The 19,140-nt window shown below is 38.4% G+C and overlaps 1 protein-coding gene across 2 annotated transcripts in view; it reads right to left on the bottom strand.

The window, feature by feature from the left end:
- CDH8 (cadherin 8) overlaps positions 1-19,140 on the bottom strand; it is a 211,005-nt gene that overhangs the window by 65,859 nt on the left and 126,006 nt on the right. For both annotated transcript variants that reach the window (XM_044987732.1, XM_044987733.1), the window contains exons 7-8: positions 17,088-17,341; positions 7,074-7,210 (exon numbers count right to left, since the gene is read on the bottom strand). In XM_044987732.1, the coding sequence (XP_044843667.1) occupies positions 7,074-7,210; positions 17,088-17,341 (391 nt within the window). The remainder of the gene's footprint in view (positions 1-7,073; positions 7,211-17,087; positions 17,342-19,140) is intronic.

Here is a 19,140-nt window from a genome sequence, read left to right as displayed (position 1 = left end):
GTTCAAACCTGGAGCAATTAGGACAGAGTTCAAACCTGGACCAATTAGGGCACAACTCTGAGAAGCATGGAAACTGGGGATGGGTAGGAAAAATGGACTGGGAAGGAAAGTGAGATGTAGGTGCTAGGAAGGATGTGAGCAGATGACTGGGAATTACAAATGACTGGGGCACTTTTCCCTTATAATGGGTATAATTGAGCAGTCAGAAAACCGCATTTTGAAGATAGTACCAGGCAAATCAAGGATGGAAGGAACACTGCACAGAAAGAAGTGGGAAGTTAAGGGTGCACCAGGAGAAGTTACTGAGAATGTCAATTTCATTCTTATCACAAGGAAGTTCTGCTCAGTATCTCAAGCAAGTGTCTTTATGCCTATATATTTCCCCAACCCTTTCTCCTCTTCAGACTGCAACACAGGAAAATAAAACTATGTCAAGTCCCCAGCCTCCTGGTGAATCCTCCCAAGCTTCTAATCACAATAAAGTCTCCATTCTCAGCATACATTATGAAGTTCTTTAGATCTCAGTCACATATTATCTTGTGATACAACAAAACAATGTGAAATTCCATTACTCCAGTAGCTAAAGTCCAGAGTCAGTGACAGGAAACAAAGTTCACCTTTTATATTCAAAGAACAAAAAGGCATGTTCCTGGTAGGAAAAGGTCACTTGGCCAACAAGACTGTTCCCTTTAGATTTTAATCAACTTCATGTTCTTACTTTATATTCTTCTTGACTCACAAAAGATTCTCTCTCTGGAGCAAACTTGGCAGGGGGCGGGGGGAAGGAAACACAAGAATCAATTCATGTCACTAGTCATTTTTGGTATCCCTCTTGCTGTACTTTAGTAAGTGAGTTTCTGCCTCACACTCCAAGCTTCTATTTCAGTGTGATTTTGCAGTAAGGTGAAAATCCTTTGCTTTATTCTGTTATCTTAAAAATTAATGTGACATAATATATCAGCGTAACAAGGTCACTACATGACAGGATAGGAAATATGTTTAATTGTAATGGAGCAAACTCTTGTTTAAATACAAATATTTTCAATGGTAAGAAAATATTTAGTATAATAAATAAGGGGTGACTTGATTTATGTTTTAAGACTAATGCTTGAGCTTCTCAAAGCAGTGCAAGAAATATATCCACACATCTTTCCATTAAAATTAATGATACATGGCAATATCTCCAGGTTTGAAAATCTCACCTGATATGGCTGAAGCTGTTGTGCAGTGTTTAAGATTACTTTCAGCCCCACATTTTCCATTGATGTCTCTCTGTATAAACACTGAAACATACAGTGTCTTCAGCATTGTGATAATAAATCCAGGCTGAAGACTTGTCTGAGAATCACCACCGTGCGCCATTCGCTTTGTTGGCAAAGACTGTATGCTATTTAGTTATTGAAATTTAGGAATAAGCTTGCAAATCATCACCTGTCTATATATCACACAGATTTAAGACAAACAATAGTGATAATTCTGTTAACCATTTATAACATGTCGTATCTGCCTCTTTGATCTAAAAAAAATCCATACAGATTCCTTTCTATTGCTAGAAAGAGGTAATCTACCAATGTGACCAGCACAATATCCATACCCAGGCCTAAAGCCAGAATGAAAGGTGTAAAGGAAGTCAAGTGCTTTCATAACATGTGCTTTCATAACATCTGCTCAATGAGTTTTGTTGTTGTTGTTTAGTTTTTAAATAAAGAAGGTTAGAAGACATACTGGTAGTTGGTGAGATGGTCAGGATCAAGACACAACTTCCTGAGCATGGACCTAATTACTTCTCACTTGAATGAAACTGGACCCTTGCCCTTTCAAAGGAATATATTAACAGTTTCCACCAACTAAGGACATTATATTATTGACCAGCTAATTTTACCAACTGTGAAAGGTATTGATCCATCTTGTATATAGCTCTGCAACTACATCTTGACACTGTTTGAAACTCAGAAAATATACAATGTTTCAGTTCCCCACACCTATTCCCAAACACTGATATTCTACCAGAAAGGCAGCCAAAGGCTGTCTGAAGCTAATTAATTGCGTTCACCACAAGTTAAATAGTAAGTTTACAGCAAGAAATATTGAACTCTGCTTCTGAGAGAATGCAGCTCAGATTCACCAGACAATCTACCACCTAAAAAGAGTACCACTATTTAAGACTTCATGTCCGGGTGAAGGAGCAAAATACTTCCTTTGTCTTCATCATTGCAGAAGATTGCTAACATTTATTTACATCACAACTGAAAAGAATCAGAGATCTGTTTCTATTCAAAACATGACAGCCAGTGGAGGAGGTTATCACATGAGGATGTCACAAAAGGAGGAGACACTCAGTAGTCACTTTTTTTAATAGTCAAGGACAAAAAACTGTCCTACTGTTGGCTACTGGTTAAGAGAACTTTGGAACCCAAACAAGTCAACTTATCTCTACCCCATCCCACAATAAGAGTAAAAGTGGGTCCTGAACAGAGCCTGGGAAGTAGTGGTCAAGGACTAGACTAGTAATAGACTAGGACAGAATGAGCTCTTCAATATCCATCCGAACCCCATATTGAATATTCTACATATATGTTAACTCTTTATTTTTATGTACAAGATCATTAATTCCTTGATATTATCACAGACAATTATATTGACAATGCTTTTTGAATTTCCCTTCATAGTTAGTGCCTGAGAGACAGTACACTGTCTCTATTAGATTTTCAAGGAACATACTGTCTCATAACAAAGACAAAACTTAAAGTAGCAAAGAATCCTGTGGCACCTTATAGACTAACAGACGTTTTGCAGCATGAGCTTTCGTGGGTGAATACCCATCCGAAGAAGTGGGTATTCACCCACGAAAGCTCATGCTGCAAAACGTCTGTTAGTCTATAAGGTGCCACAGGATTCTTTGCTGCTTCTACAGAACCAGACTAACACGGCTACCCCTCTGATACTTAAAGTAACAACAAAATACAATATGTTCCCTCCCCATGACAACTCACCAAACACACTTATTTCTGTCTTAGAAGCTTTTAAAAATATTTCCTCAAATAAAAAAAAAAGTAGGTTTCTATGGTATTCTGTGAAATTCAGCCTGTTTCATTGTAAATGCCATATAATTACACTGGGAATGTAAAAAAAAGCCATCAGCAGGAACTCTAATGCTAGGTGCAAGCTATGAATTATTTTTTTTCATAGCCACCCTGTAGGCATCAGTTTCACAACAGTAATGGATGCTGTGGCTCACATGAGGCCTAATGACAAAGCTTATTATTAAGAATACTTATGTATAATTATATTTTTTTTAAAGCTGGGGATGGCGGGGACTTGATTCTGATGTCAATGTAATTCAATTGACTTGGTGGAGCTTCTCCTGATACACACGGGTAGAAGCAAATCAGAAACAAGTCAGTTAAAGCAGTTTCTTTAAAAATGTTTTTTTTTCCCCTTTAGCTTTTAGAGAGGAAATGATAAGTGAAATTCTTCTGCATTATGGCAAGCCACATCAGACACCACATGACAAAACATGTCACCCAAGGTAAAAGAGAAGGCACATTTGGATAATACATTCAGTTTAATCAGTTAAAGGCATTACAATCTTTTATACAAAAACTCCTCTTTTTAAATCAGTCACCTCACCAAACAGCAATGACATTAATGCTTCCAGATTCTAATATATTTACACCAGTGCAGGTCAAAGTATGTGGGGGGGACGGGACCCAAACAAAATCATGGAAATGTTTGTGAAATATCTTTCCACTTTCTGACACAAATTTGTTTTTGTAGAAAATTTCCAACCAGTTCTAATTACTATAGAGCTTAGATGCCTTACACATCAGATTCCAAAGCAAGCAGCCTCTCTGGCTGGCAGCCCACAGCAACTCTGAGGGTTTCCTAATAAACCTCTCCCTATTCCACAAGATTACTGTCTCCTGGCTTCTACCTATTCTGGGGGATTACTGCCTCCTGGTCTCAGTGCTTCTCCCACTTCTTCTGGTGACAGCGCAAATGTATTGTACACACATATACCCAGAAAGCACATTAATTCCCCTCTGTTGATGACAGGGGACTTTCCACACTCAATGCCAAGTATTGATTTTGGAAGTTACAAGAAAACCATATATTCACAAAAAAGGACCTTGGAGAAGGCTTACAATAGCGCTAGCCCTGCTATGCCTTTTCTGCATATTGTGCAACTACACCAGTAGTGAAACAGACTAATGCAGGAAAGCAGATAGCTCTTTTGCGTGAGATGTGTTCTTTCATGGGAGGGTTTGTTATATTTTATTTTTGGCCTTATTCAGCAGATCAGCCTTTCTCCTGAAGCAGTCAGCCTGCTGTCCTTCCACTATCATACCTTTCTTTAGCTCAGAAATCTATGGATGTGCTATGCTGGATGAGGCTCAGTGAGTAATGAGAAACAACCATTTTGCTTCATTTAGCTAGTCAACGTTGGTGCATTTCTTTTATGGCTGAACTCAGTATTCAATGTCAGTAAAGTTCTGGGTGAAGATATAATGACATAGGTTTTAATACTTGTGGTGAATCTCATAATACAGTATTATGTGATAGAAGTAAGGATGCCTTGAGGAAAACTAGTATGGAGAATTTCCTTAGAATCAGTGTTTCGACATCCACAAAAAATCTAATCATTACACTTTGCAGCTTTCTCCACTAGAGATGGTAGTATTGCTCACTGGCTGATATTAACCTGGGCAAAAGATGTTCCGTACAATAGACTCGTACTTCTTTCCCTGTAAATGGTTGTTTCCATAGTTTAGGGCTTCTCCAATAGAAAGCACTCAGGCCATGCTATCAAACTGGTGTTAGCCCACAAGATTTAGCAGTAATTAACAGGGCAAGTTTTATTTATAGTACTACACACAAATCACAATGGTAGGTCATATTAATACAATTTACTGTGCATGTAACTCATAGATTCTAAGGAAGAAGGAACAACTGTAAGCATCTAGTCTGACCACCCATATATCACAGGCCATAGAACTTTCCCAAAATAATTCCTAGAGCATCATATCTTTTAGAAAAACATCCAATCTTGATTTAAAAAATGTCAGTGATGGAGAATCCATCACAACTCTTGATAAATTGTTCCAGTGATTAATTACCTTTACTGTTAAAAATTTACACCTTATTTCCAGTCTGAATTTGTCTACTTTCAACTTCCAACCATTGGATCATGTTATACCTTCCTCTGCTAGATTGGAGAAGCTGTTATTAAATATTTGTTTCCCATATAAGACTGCATTTCCCATTAACCTTTTCTTTGATAAGCTAAATAGATTGAGCTTCTTGAATCTGTAAGTATAAGCCATGTTTTCTAATCCTTTAATCATTCTTGCTGTTCTTCTCTGATCCCTCTCCAGTGTATCAACATCGTTCTTGAATTGTGGAAATAGAACTGGATACAGTATTCCAGCTGTGGTTGTACCACTGCCAAATACAGAGATAAAATAACTTTTCTACTCCTACTGGAAATTCCACTCGTTATGTTCTAAAGGATTGTATTAGCCCTTTTGGTCACAGCCTTGCAATGGGAGCCCACATACAGCAGATTATTTACCACAACCCCTAAATTTTTTTCAGTCACTGCTTCCCAGGATTGTCACTCATTGTATAAGTATGGCCTATGTTCTTTGTTCCCAGGCATTTACCTTCAGACACATTAAGATTGCTCTGTATCAGTGACCTGTCCTGTTCATTATTTACCACTCCTCCAAATTGTTATGTCATCTGCAAATCATGTCAGTGATAATATTTTGTTTTCTTCCAGGTCATTGATAAAAATGTTAAATAGCATGGGGCCAACCTGAGATTTTATTTTATAGTCAATTCTATCTTTCTTGTTTATTCACACACTCCGGTTACCACTCATGGTTTGCACTTTCAAATATAAATACTATGGGAAAAACTGACTGCAAAATATATTGTAACATCCAAGTAAAAACCTTTTATTCTATCATTCATTCCCATGCTGGAAGATGATGGTGTTATGAGCTTTATACTTAAAAGTAGCAGTTATTACAGCACCAAATATGTAAATCAGATGGTTGGGTAAGAGTGGGAGGAGGAGAGCTGAAAATTAGTAGAGATCATTAACATGGTTAGTATGGTTATGGTTATCGTCTCATTAGAAAATCAGTATGGTTTCTTCAACAGAAGACAATATTCTTAGGACGGAGTGGGAAGAACACATCTACTAATAGAAATTGTGTATACACGTTGACGGCAGAATAAATATATTAGCAAGAACACATATGTATCTAAGCTGAAGCTGTAAAAGATGGGAAAACCACTCAGCAACATCATTAAAGAATAAAAGACCAACTTTCCTAACATTTCTTTACTGCAGTACATTCTTTATGTCAAGTTTCTTTTCTGAAATAATAATAATTAAACTTAGTTCAATTTTGGGGGGTTAAGGATTAAATAATTGAGAATTTTGCCTGGTTATGGTCTAAGGCCCATATTTTTAATGGCATTTAGGCATTACTATGCTCAGTGTTGTAATGCCTAATTGATTTAGGACCTTAAGCCTAATTCAAAACCTAGATCTCATTCAGTCTCAATGGGACTTAGATTTTAGAAACCTGGCCTAAGACCCTGAATCCTGTGGATACTTAAACACGTATGTAACTTTGATCATGTGGGATTGGAACAAAGTAAATACTCAGAGTAAAGACCTCAGGGTTTGGCCCACAATTGACATTAATGGTGTGAGAATTTCACGCTCCTTCTATTAGAGTCTCACCAGGTATTCCCTCTCTCTTACTTTTACAGTTTTTCCTGCACAAACATATCCATATTTTCTTTTACAACTATATGTTACTTTCCTCACTTATAAAACACATTTTTTAAAATAGACATGATAGGAGAAAGTCATATAAAATTAGCTTAGCTTTCACAACCTTGTTATTTAAAAATCTAAAACACGTATACTGTAGAATATCTTTCACAATCTATACAATCTCTAATAGTTATTCAAACATTTGAAACTACAACAGACAATATTACAAGACAAAAAGAACCAAAAGTAAAGCATGGACAAATGCATAAGCACTTACTAGTTTCCGTAGCTACAATAGTTATGTTGTGCCACGTGTTTGTTTCTCTGTCGAGTGGCGTTGCCAAAGTTATTTTTCCATCATCTGCATTAATGTTGAACTGTCTCTCAAGGTCAGTATGTCGATCAATGGAAAACCTACAAAATGAGCATCCCTGTAATTTACTCAGATAAATTTGTATTATCTGTTCATATTGTAGAAGAATTTAAGTAATCTTCTGAGAACTGCAGTTTTCTAGCCAAATGGATTGAGCAGCTCAGTAGCATAATAATTTATAAGACAAGATAAGTGACTGTGTCTCAAGAAACTTAATTATTGTCCAAGGAGTAATTAGCTGAATATTCAACATGAAGGTCATAAACTGCCATCAGGTTCAGTAGGTAACATCTTTAAAAACCACTGCTGATCAAGAGTTAATTAGACAATCCATCACATTTATTAGACAGCTTATGTAGTATTTCATTTAATATTTTCTGCTTATAATTTCAACACCAATATATTAAACACACACAAAAATATTGAGCTTCATGGTTATTTTAAAGGAGTACTGAAAAACATTCTTTTACTAATATTTTTCAGTTTTAATGAGGCATGAAATATTAACCAAGCACATTACCTGCTTAGTTTTCAAGCAATTCTATGGACAATAGGTGGTCAATGAATCACCATTTAGCAGTAAAGCACTTAAAAAAAACAACAAAAAAACACACACACAAAAAAGAGAACACAGGGATTGACTGTTATATGGATTGACATAATTGGTTTCTAACAAAACAACTTTGATCTGACAGCTAGTCAGAGCTTGCAAATGAGAATATACAGGTAAATTATGCAGCCTAAACATAGCCAGCTTGACTAACAAGAAAGAGCTGCAGTAGATTGCTCCAACAGTGCATTAAGCAGAATGATGATTTAGGGCTCGGCACAAGAAAGCTTTTATATAGGTTCATTTTCATAGAGTTGTTTTATTAATGTATTACTTGTAAAAAGAAACTAAACTGGAAAATTAAGCCTTCCAATTTTTTTTGATGTGTGAGGTACAAAAAGAATTTATCACAAACTACTGATATGGTAGAACAGTCACTGGCTTCAAGGGGTTTTACTGAATCTGAACTGTGGATTTATATAAGAGACTGTAATGCTTTTGTGTCTAGGTATTATAGAGAATAACAGCATGCACTGATGGTTCTGCATCTGTTCTGCATTATACCTAGGCATAATGGGGTGAGCTAGGATGGAGTGTCAGAGTGGATTACACACTTTATATTGTGGTTATGGTCTGGAGAGTGACTCAAAAATGGCAATGTCCTGTTACACATCTGTTTCTTACTAACACTCTGCACTATATCTGCTTAGTTCACTGATGAAAAACTAACATATTTCACTACCAGAGGGGTAGCCGTGTTAGTCTGGTTCTGTAGAAGCAGCAAAGAATCCTGTGGCACCTTATAGACTAACAGACGTTTTGCAGCATGAGCTTTCGTGGGTGAATACCCACTTCTTCGGATGCAAGTAGTGGAAATTTCCAGGGGCAGGTTTATATACGCAAGCAAGAAGCAAGCTAGAGATAACAAGGTTAGTTCAATCAGGGAGGATGAGGCCCTGTTCTAGCAGTTGAGTGAAAACCAAGGGAGGAGAAACTGGTTCTGTAGTTGGCAAGCCATTCACAATGCATTGTAGTGGCCTTCCAGAAAACACCATCCTGGCCACCATGGATGTAGAAGCTCTCTACACAAACATCCCACACGCTGATGGAATACAAGCTGTCAGGAACAGTATCCCTGATGATGCCACAGCACAACTGGTTGCTGAGCTCTGTGCCTTTATCCTCACACACAACTATTTCAAATTTGATGACAATCTATATCTCCAGATCAGTGGCACCGCTATGGGCACCCGCACGGCCCCACAATATGCAAATATTTTTATGGCTGACCTGGAACAACGCTTCCTCAGCTCCCGTCCACTCACGCCCCTTCTCTACCTACACTACATTGATGACATCTTCATCATCTGGACCCATGGGAAGGAGACTCTGGAAAAATTCCACCATGATTTCAACAGCTTCCACCCCACCATCAACCTCAGCCTGGACCAATCTACACAGGAGGTCCACTTCCTAGACACTACGGTGCAAATAATTGATGGTCACATTAACATCACCCTATACCGAAAACTTACCGACTGCTATGCCTACCTTCATGCCTCCAGCTTCCATCCCGGGCACACCACAAGATCCATTGTCTACAGCCAAGCACTGAGGTACAACCGCATCTGCTCTAACGCCACAGACAGAGACCAACACCTACAAAATCTCCACCAAGCATTCTCAAAACTACAGTACCCTCATGAGGAAATAAGGAAACAGATCAACAGAGCCAGACGTGTACCCAGAAGCCTCCTACTGCAAGACAAACCCAAGAAAGAAACCAACAGGACTCCACTGGCCATCACATACAATCCCCAGCTAAAACCCCTCCAGCACATCATCAGGGATCTACAACCCATCCTGGACAATGATCCCACACTTTCACAGGCCTTGGGTGGCAGGTCAGTCCTCGCCCACAGACAACCTGCCAACCTGAAGCATATTCTCACCAGTAACTGCACACCGCACCATAGTAACTCTAACTCAGGAACCAATCCATGCAACAAACCTCGATACCAACTCTGCCCACATATCTACACCAGCGACATCATCACAGGACCTAACCAGATCAGCCACACCATCACCGGTTCATTCACCTGCACGTCCACCAATGTAATATATGCCATCATATGCCAGCAATGCCCCTCTGCTATGTACATCGGCCAAACTGGACAGTCTATAAGGAAAAGGATAAATGGACACAAATCAGATATTAGGAATGGCAATATTCAAAAACCTGTAGGAGAACACTTCAACCTCCCAGGCCACACAATAGCAGATCTTAAGGTGGCCATCCTGCAGCAAAAAAACTTCAGGACCAGACTTCAAAGAGAAACTGCTGAGCTCCAGTTCATCTGCAAATTTGACACCATCAGCTCAGGATTAAACAAAGACTGTGAATGGCTTGCCAACTACAGAACCAGTTTCTCCTCCCTTGGTTTTCACTCAACTGCTAGAACAGGGCCTCATCCTCCCTGATTGAACTAACCTCGTTATCTCTAGCTTGCTTCTTGCTTGCATATATAAACCTGCCCCTGGAAATTTCCACTACTTGCATCCGAAGAAGTGGGTATTCACCCACGAAAGCTCATGCTGCAAAACGTCTGTTAGTCTATAAGGTGCCACAGGATTCTTTGCTGATATTTCACTACAGTCAACAAGACAGTTATTAAGATACCATCTTATTCTATTCCTCCTCATGCATCATCATCAACCTCCATCAAAGTTCTAGTTCCAGAGCCTTCCTTTGTCATGATGACATACACTGGAAACTGATGTAGGATTAAACAAAACTTGATTAACCTGAACTCATTCCTGGTGTAACTCCACTGATGTCAACAGAATACACCAGGAAAGATCTTGAGCCATAAGACTGACCTACCTAATTGAATTTTAAATCTCACTGTTACAACAATTTTTTTCGGTATTTGATTAGTAAATCCTTTGTTCATATTTAGAAGTAGATAAATGTTGCAATTTAGCTATGTTGCTGGTAAATTTAGTATATATGTTGCCCATTTTAAAAGTTTTAGTTCACTGCAAATGTTTATTGGGGAAGCTCTGTTTGACAAAAATGGCTCTAGGAAAATCTAGTGTCAGCCATAATATCGCTAGATTGAATAACAACAAATGGACTTAAATTTAAAATGTCTCTTTGGCCCAAAAGACATTTTAGACTTGATTTATTCCATCTTCAAGGTGTTAGTAGCTGTGTGAAGAACTACAGTAGCTAAAAAGAATAGCAAAGAAGGATCCACGGCCAAATTTTCATAAATGGTTGCTTAAGGCAAGGCACCTGCATTCATATTTGGACCTCTAAGTAACGTGATTTTCAGGTCAGCTGAGCACACCCAGTTCCTATTGGCTTGAATAAGAATGAACAACATTCCATTTGTCCGAGGCCCGCTCTGTATTATAATTCCATTCCTGGTTCTGTACTAACAGTATATATATTTTTAAAGTTCTATAACTGGGGATTTAACATCAGTGAGTTTATTGTAGTGACTTTAATCCTAACAATATTTATTCAGAATGCAAAAAATGCATTAAAAATAAAACATTACTTAACACAAGTTACATGGGTTTACAAGGTTGCCAAGAGGCAAAAATCCCCTGTTGACTATAAATTAAGAAATATCTTCTACAAAGTAAAAAATATAAAATCTGCAGTGCCATAAACTTGGGGAGACTAATCGCATATATGAAGCTATCTTTTCATGATAATAATATTATAGCTCTTTTTAATGGGTATGCATTGTCAAATATATACACGATACATAAAATGTACATTTCTATAAAAATGGAAAAGAATATCTCAGAAAATAATATCCTTTGAAATTGCCATAGTAACACCACAGGTTATTTGGACTTTTTTTTTGTTAGTTTATTAAACTGTGCAGGAAAAAAATAGGTGGTGTGATCATACATTCCTTTAGCTAAAGACTCTGGGCCTGATTCTGATTGCTCTCACTAGATTTACCTTGATGCATCTCCACTGACTTAATATGAGTTATTCTTGATTTACATCAAGGTAAATGAGAGCAGAATGCAACCTTCGTTGTTGAAAATTCTACTTTCCTGATCCTGCTGAGATCTGAATCACAATATTGATGCTATAAATCACCCTATCTCAGTGATGCCAGGCAAAGAGGGCATGTTACTTGGTGACTGAGATAAACAGCTGTACCTTAGGAAGGCAAAAAATATTGTATTGAGGATTTTAAGGCCTGCTGTGAATTAAGAAAATGATCCTTGGCTGACAAAGATGAAGTCTCTCCAGTATGAATTTCAGGGAAAACTTCTACAATGAAGCTTACTTCTCTCAAAGAGAGAGACTGAAGGGCAGTGATCATCTCTGAATTTATAGGAGGGCAGATACTGTAGAGAAAGCACAAATTATTACACATGTTTTTTGCTATGCACTTGGACCAAGACTTGGCCAAGGCAATAAAATAACAGAAATATGAAATGAGCAGCACTGGAATAAGTCAGAACAGATCTGAAGAGGAACTTAGAATGATAAAAGATGCTGATCTGATACATTGAACCACTACAGAGCAGTTTGACTACCTTTACTGAAATTCAGCAGTGGAACTCCTTACAGAAAGTTTCTACTCATTGTGATTAAGAATTTCCCTAGACATAGTCTAGAAACTACACATTTATGAAAGTTTTAATGGAATTTGGTAACTCTCTGATTAGCACATGTTTGAAAAAAGTCTGTTCAAATTTGTGACTATATTACATCAGCAAAGTTTAAAAGTGAATCAGTGATTTAAATAATTTCAAACAGAGAAATTGTAAATGTAGAGAAAAGAAGCAGAATTGATCCTTATAAAAAATAACACTGGATTATGAGATGCAGACATCCTACGAGATGCACAAAGAAAATAGTTTTGCTTGGCCATATATTTTTCCACATGGACATACTTTAGAATTGATATCAACAAATAAATCATATGCAAGGGAATACCCTAACAGATAATTAAGACAGAATCAACAGCTGGATCTTACATAACTTCTTCCCTACTTCACAGAGCACTAGTATCCCTCCATTCCTAGACCTACAGCCGGACAGAGGTAGTGAGAGAATGGCCGCATTACACATACACACAAAGCCTCATCCTTCAGTCTGTCCTGGCACAACTCCCTCTGAATTTAAATGGGAGTTTTCTTGGTATGAGGATTGCAGGATTCAGGATTGAGCAATCTGTTTGCTATAGGTTATTGCTGTCCCTTATTACCCTTCCTAACAAACTATCACTCATAAGCGGACTGGGACCAAATTGAGAGGCTATGAAGTGAAGACAGACACCCTCTGCCACCATTTAGACCAGGTTTTCTCAAACTGTGGGTCAGTACCCAAACTGGGTCATCAGACTGTTTCAATGGGTCATGTGGCAGTTCCTGTGGCTCCTATCCCATGGGGCTGGCTGGGTTCACCCCCCTTCTCCAGGCACTGAAACCTTTGGAGTCCCAGTGCCATTCAAGTTTAGTCTAGCCTAGATGATGGGAGTCCAGGCATAGGCACTGACTCCGTGGGTGCTCCAGGGCTGGAGTACCCATGGGGAAAAATGGTGGATGCTGAGCACCCACCGGCAACCTCCCTAACAGAACCCCTCCCTACCCCTATCTCCTCCTGCCCGCTGATGGGCTCCGCCAATCAGCACCTCCCCCACCCTCCCTGCACCTCCTGCTCACCACAATCTGCTGTTTTGCAGCATGCAGGAGGCTGGGGGAGTGAGGGGGGAACAGCAAGAATGTGGCACACTTAGGGGAGGGACACAGAACGGGGTGGGGAGAAGAAGGGCGGGGTGGAGTGGTGGACGGAAGAGACACGGCGGAGGCAGGATGGGATGGGAAGGGGTGGGTGGGGGTGGGACCTTGGGAGAAGGGGTGGAGTGGGGGTGGCATCTGTGGCAGAGCTGGGGGCTGAGCAACCCCAAGCACTTTGGAAAGTCAGCACCTGTGAGTCCAGGTGGCCAAATTCCACTGAGTGGCACTGCAACCCCATGAGCCAGGTCACAATCCCATTCACAAATTTGGTCTGGGTGGGTGGCTGGGGCCAAAGTTTAGCAGGACTGCAAATCCAGAGCCAAGCCCTGACAGTCCCACAGCACAGGAACTGCAGAAGCCACCACTGTGGGGTGAATACTAGGCAGGACACAACCCCTCCAGGGGGGTAGGGGGGCAGCCATCCAGGGTGCAAAGACATGGGCAGGTCTCAGGGTGGGAGTGGGCCACCCAGACTGTCTGGGTTAGTTGGGGAGCTTGAGGCCCCACATGTCCCCTCTGCACGTCACCTCTGGTAGGGGAAGAAATATGCTTGCTCGTCCCAGGTGCTAAAATGCCTAGTCTGCCACAGGTCCTCCATGCTAGACTATGTACTGGGTTGTGACAGGCCATAAACATTTACAAATGGGTACTGAGCCGGAAAAGTTTGAGAGCAACTGATTTAGATGATGATCTCTGCATCTCAGCTGAAGTGATCGGAGAGAGCATGAATTAAAACAGTGATTCACAAAATCACATTAATCTCCCTGAAACGTTGTTTGGGAGAAAATAAATAGAAAAACATCCTATTTTGATATTTTTGGAATAAAATGTTTTGATTTTTCCTTTCAAAACAACTGTGTTTCCATTTAAGAAAAATGTATACTATACAAGTTTTGAAATGTCCAAATCAAAACAAAATATTTTGTCTCACCCAAAATGATTTATTTTTATTTTTTAAATTTTCTTTCAGACCATTTTAAAATGTGTGGGTTTTGTTCCAAACAGTGACAAAAACCAAATCTTGAAATCTTAAAATCTTCCACAAAATGGATTTTCAATTTTATGCCCAGCTCTAGTATACAATAGTGCTATTGTAGAGATGCAAAATCTCATGATCTTCTTTTATTTTTTAAAATCATTTGTCCAAGAGATAAAATATATATTTAAATTCACTAGGCTGTCTGGAACCAACTAGTACTCTTAACCGTACTATTAACTATTAACTAGTACTATTAACCAGTTGTATGCCAAGAATAAGCATGAAAATGCAGAAAATTATACTTTGTACTTTTCTCATTTAGTTAACAAGAAAATACTGTGGAAAGATGCCAACTTTTTTTTTAAATTAGTCCGATCATCTAGTGTACTTCTTTTTTTAAAGAAAAAATAATTGAATTTACACTAAAGAATTTGGCATTTCTCATTTTAATAGGCTCAGTTCTGTCCTTTCTTATATCAAGGGTATATGTGGTTTCTGTATAATTTGATCAAGAAATAGCATTACCTGGTTCTGCCACTCAGTTTGTATAAGATTTTGGAGAACATCATGAGAGATGTACCATGTGCACATAAGGTGAAGAAAGGGAAGAGTTAATGATGTTATATATCCAGAGGGGAATTAAGCAAGGAAGTGGTTCAGATGTCAGGGCTGGGGCATGGGCATCCTTGTCTACGGTTAGCATTAGGCATGGGCTGACATTCCAGAAGCCAATGACCAGGAATCAGGCTGGGTTGGAACACCAGGAGATCAGACTCGGGAGAAACCAGAGGGCAGGGATCAAGAATCAGTTATCAAGTGTCAGGCCAAGTCAGGATACCAGCAAGTCAGGCTCAGAAGGCAGAAACGTAAACACCAGTGGCCAATGGCAGGATGAATCCCACTTGTACAGACAATTTCCTGTTTCCTCCTCTGGCTTAAATAGGGGCTGCAGCCCAATCAGGGCCCTTGGAGCTCTCCCAATCAGAGTGTAGAGGTGGATCATGTGGCCCAGTTAGGCTTCATGGACCTTACTCCTGTCTGTGAGCTGCCAGATGGAGGATTGGAGGGTGATGAATCCACAGAATTAGGGTTGAAAACCCATGGGGCCTGACATCAGGCAGATCAAGATGTGTGTATTTTTTCTTCCCTTTTTTTTCTATTTTTTTTAATCCTGAGAAAATATGCTGTGCTGTTCAAAATAAAGATGTGTCAGTAATTTTTAATTGACTCGATCAGCACTTTTCAGAGTCCCTCTGTTGAAGATGACAAAAAGGGGTGCCAATTAACACTAATTTGGATGTGCCCATTAGGAACTAGGCTGTAATCATCCATTAATTTCACAAAAGAACCTGAACAGTTATTAGATGTTAACAATCTTTGGTCACTAAACTTACTAAACTTAACTAGATTTCAATTAATGACCTAGAGGTGAAAGGCTCTCTACTAATGGTAATCTTCCAAACAAACCAGTCCTACAGGAGTTAATTTTTCCGATTCTGCTGAGGAAACAATAATTTCCTGTTACTGTAAGCTAGTCAAACTTAGTGTGCGACATGTGGCTCATTGTGTGATATGGTAAAACTGTGTCCTTGGCCACATTGTTTAAATGATGTAAACGATAGTGGTCAGAAAATGGTTGTAAGCGGTAAAATAATGTAATTAGCATCATTTTGTCATCCTTATGTGTGCAGAATGGGTATAACTTACACATCATGAGGGCAGAAAGGTTGGGTGGTGGATAATCTTATCAGAAGTTGGCTTCAACTTTACCAATTCTTTCAAAATATACCCTCACTGTGGGACTGACTCTGCAGTCTATTTTGATAAGACTTTTATTGACTTTAAAAGGAGTTTTTCCTGAGCTAAGTGTTCAGCATTGGGCCCAGAATTCCTTCACACAGCAAACAAAGTGTTCTTTTGGAACTGTCTGATGTTATCACATAAGAGATGAGCAAAGGGAAAAGATGTGTGTGAATAAAACTCAGACAAAAATAATCCTAATTTGCATAAAACCTTAATAGTGGATTTTATCTAATTTGGGTCAGATCAAAGAGGGACAAAATATAAATGAAAAAAAAAAAAAAGCAAAATTCTTCCCTGGTGCAAACACTGCTCTTTTCATTGGCATTAAATCAGGGATGAGTTTGGTTTAAGAAATTCAGTCCAGACTATAAAAGAAATATTTCCAGTATTACAGCCAATTATGTGGAATTGCCTTGTACTCCGGATTGTTAACGAGGAAGCTGGAGGATTATTTCAAACTAAACACAGTAAGTGAAATAAACATTAATATGTCAAATGCTGCACTCCGATTTCTTATATCCCTATATGTCTTATATCCATTTAATTCCCATTGTTGGACAAGAGAACTGAATTGGGAAAGAAACAAAGCGGCTTATGGTTTTTTATTATGAAAATTATTTGATTAGAAGTGTGACATCTGACACAGCAAAGATGTTTTTCAAGGGAAACACAGAAAGACAATGCTTTCTCAAAAATGTAACATGGAGAGTGAGAACAAACTGCTCTCCACTCTATCATCCATTGCACTAACAATGTACTTAGAATTCTGACAGCAGTTTCTTTAATGATAACTTTAAAGCAGCACTACCTTATAGGACTAGAAGACACATCAGGGTCATGAGCGGTCACCTGACCAATCACAGAGTTAATAGCAGCATTTTCATGCACTTCCAGTAGATAAGTAGGTGATGAAAAGACTGGTGGTTCATCAGCATCCTCCACTACAATTTTTACTGTTGCTGTATCCTTGAATGGTCCTCCACTGATGAAGCGAGGATCAATATGAACGTTGGCTGCTTCTACCTTCAGAGTATAGGATTTTTTGGTCTCAAAGTCCAGGGGCTGTTAAGAATGACAAAGATAAATGACTTGCACTAATGACCAGAGAAGCCAGAACAAATAAATATAATGCTGATGGATGAAAGTTACATGCATTTAAGTACATTCACTGAGTTTTCATACAATCACTTCCCATTCCCTGAAATCCAACCTGTAAATTATCTGGGCATTTATTGATATGTTTAGTATTTAGCCTCAGTGAAAGCAGTCCCTCGTCTTTTTTTCTTCTGCATTATTTCACTAGAAATTCACAATGATATATTCTCTCTCATGAATTGCATGATCATAATTTCATGTTAGATTCACGATAAAATTTTACTGGTGATTACCTGATGTTCATGCATTTAATCAGTGTTAGCTGGAGATAAGGAGAAATCCTATACAAGCTCCATGTGGAATAAATATATTATTATTTTTTAGAACAGCATGAAAAATGTAAAGAACTAGCAATTATTGTTCTTTAGGCAGAAGAGGTATTATGCAGAGTAATTTAGAGATAATCATATAAAAAAGTATTTTATATTAGTACACCTCAAATAACTCTTTGCATCAGTATTTATAGGGATAAATGAGGCAGATCTCTCTCAGGAATTTCTTATAACTACTGCAGTTTATATTGCTGTATCCTTCTTTAATTTCAGACAGATAAACATGGAGCCAATTACTCTAATCCACCAATGTAACTTCACCATCATTGCCATTGTTTTTGATATTTTATTGCTGTACATGAAAATGTAAGATTTGGAAAAAAAATGTTATTGATGTAAAGGAATGAGTCATATAGTAAAAAACAAGTCTACGATATCTTCAAATGTGAGAATTGATGAGCATCTACGATTCAGATCTGCAGTTTCATGCACATCTGCGTCAGTATATTCACAATATAATTCTCATGTCTCAGAATGATTCAAATTTCAAAAACGCAAATTTGTTAAGCTTTGAAAGATTTGCATTACAATGTTCAGTGGAAAAAAGAAAAGGACAGAGAAGTCTCAAATCTGCAATGCAAATGCAAACAAGAACACAAGCAGGCATTACAAAACTCTTTCAGGAACTCTCTGAAAGCTTTAAATATATATTCTTACTTTGAAAAATTGTGTTGATTTTTAGATATGAATCCAGCTCTAATTGGACTTTGCTCTTTCTCAACAATTTCTAGTAAACATGACAAGCACTTGCTTCTCTGTCTACTCAGAAATTACTAAGCTTTTGTACTTATGAATAGGTGATTGTAGATCAGCATATTCACAATTTGCCAATCACACCTTCTGTATCATTTTTAGCAATTTCAAATTCTTCATGATAATGACAGCATCCCATAGAATATGTCACGCCTAGTCCCCAGAGTACCATATTCAAAATTTACTCTACATTGTCTAAAATGGAATGAATTTAAAACTGCAGGGGGACGAGGAGAAATAAAAGAAGAAAAGAAAGAAAACCCCACACCTTTGGCGAATGTCTCCTTACATACATTTTCTGCTACAGGGAACAAAAGTGGTTATTGCTGTCAGGATGAATATGCGAAACAACAGTATGTTAGAGGCTCCGTTATGAAATAACTGGTGAGGGAAATGGGGCAAAAGGCTAATTGCTTTAGTCTGTAAAGTAGGCCCACAGCATACAATAATTAACAGAGTATAGGAGCCTGTATCATGTCTTTAACCTGTGGAAAAGAGAATCTAAAGCACAGATGCATACATAGTTTTTCTTTTCTTTATATATTTCTTATGAATAGGTTTGCACTGTAAAAGTATATTAAACCATTTTCATTCTGACCTTTTTAATTTAATAACAGCCAC

Source organism: Mauremys mutica, chromosome 14, assembly GCF_020497125.1.
Source record: "Mauremys mutica isolate MM-2020 ecotype Southern chromosome 14, ASM2049712v1, whole genome shotgun sequence".
NCBI lineage: Eukaryota > Metazoa > Chordata > Testudines > Geoemydidae > Mauremys > Mauremys mutica.
Note: the sequence above shows the minus strand (reverse complement) of the source record. Positions and strands in the feature narration are given on the sequence as shown.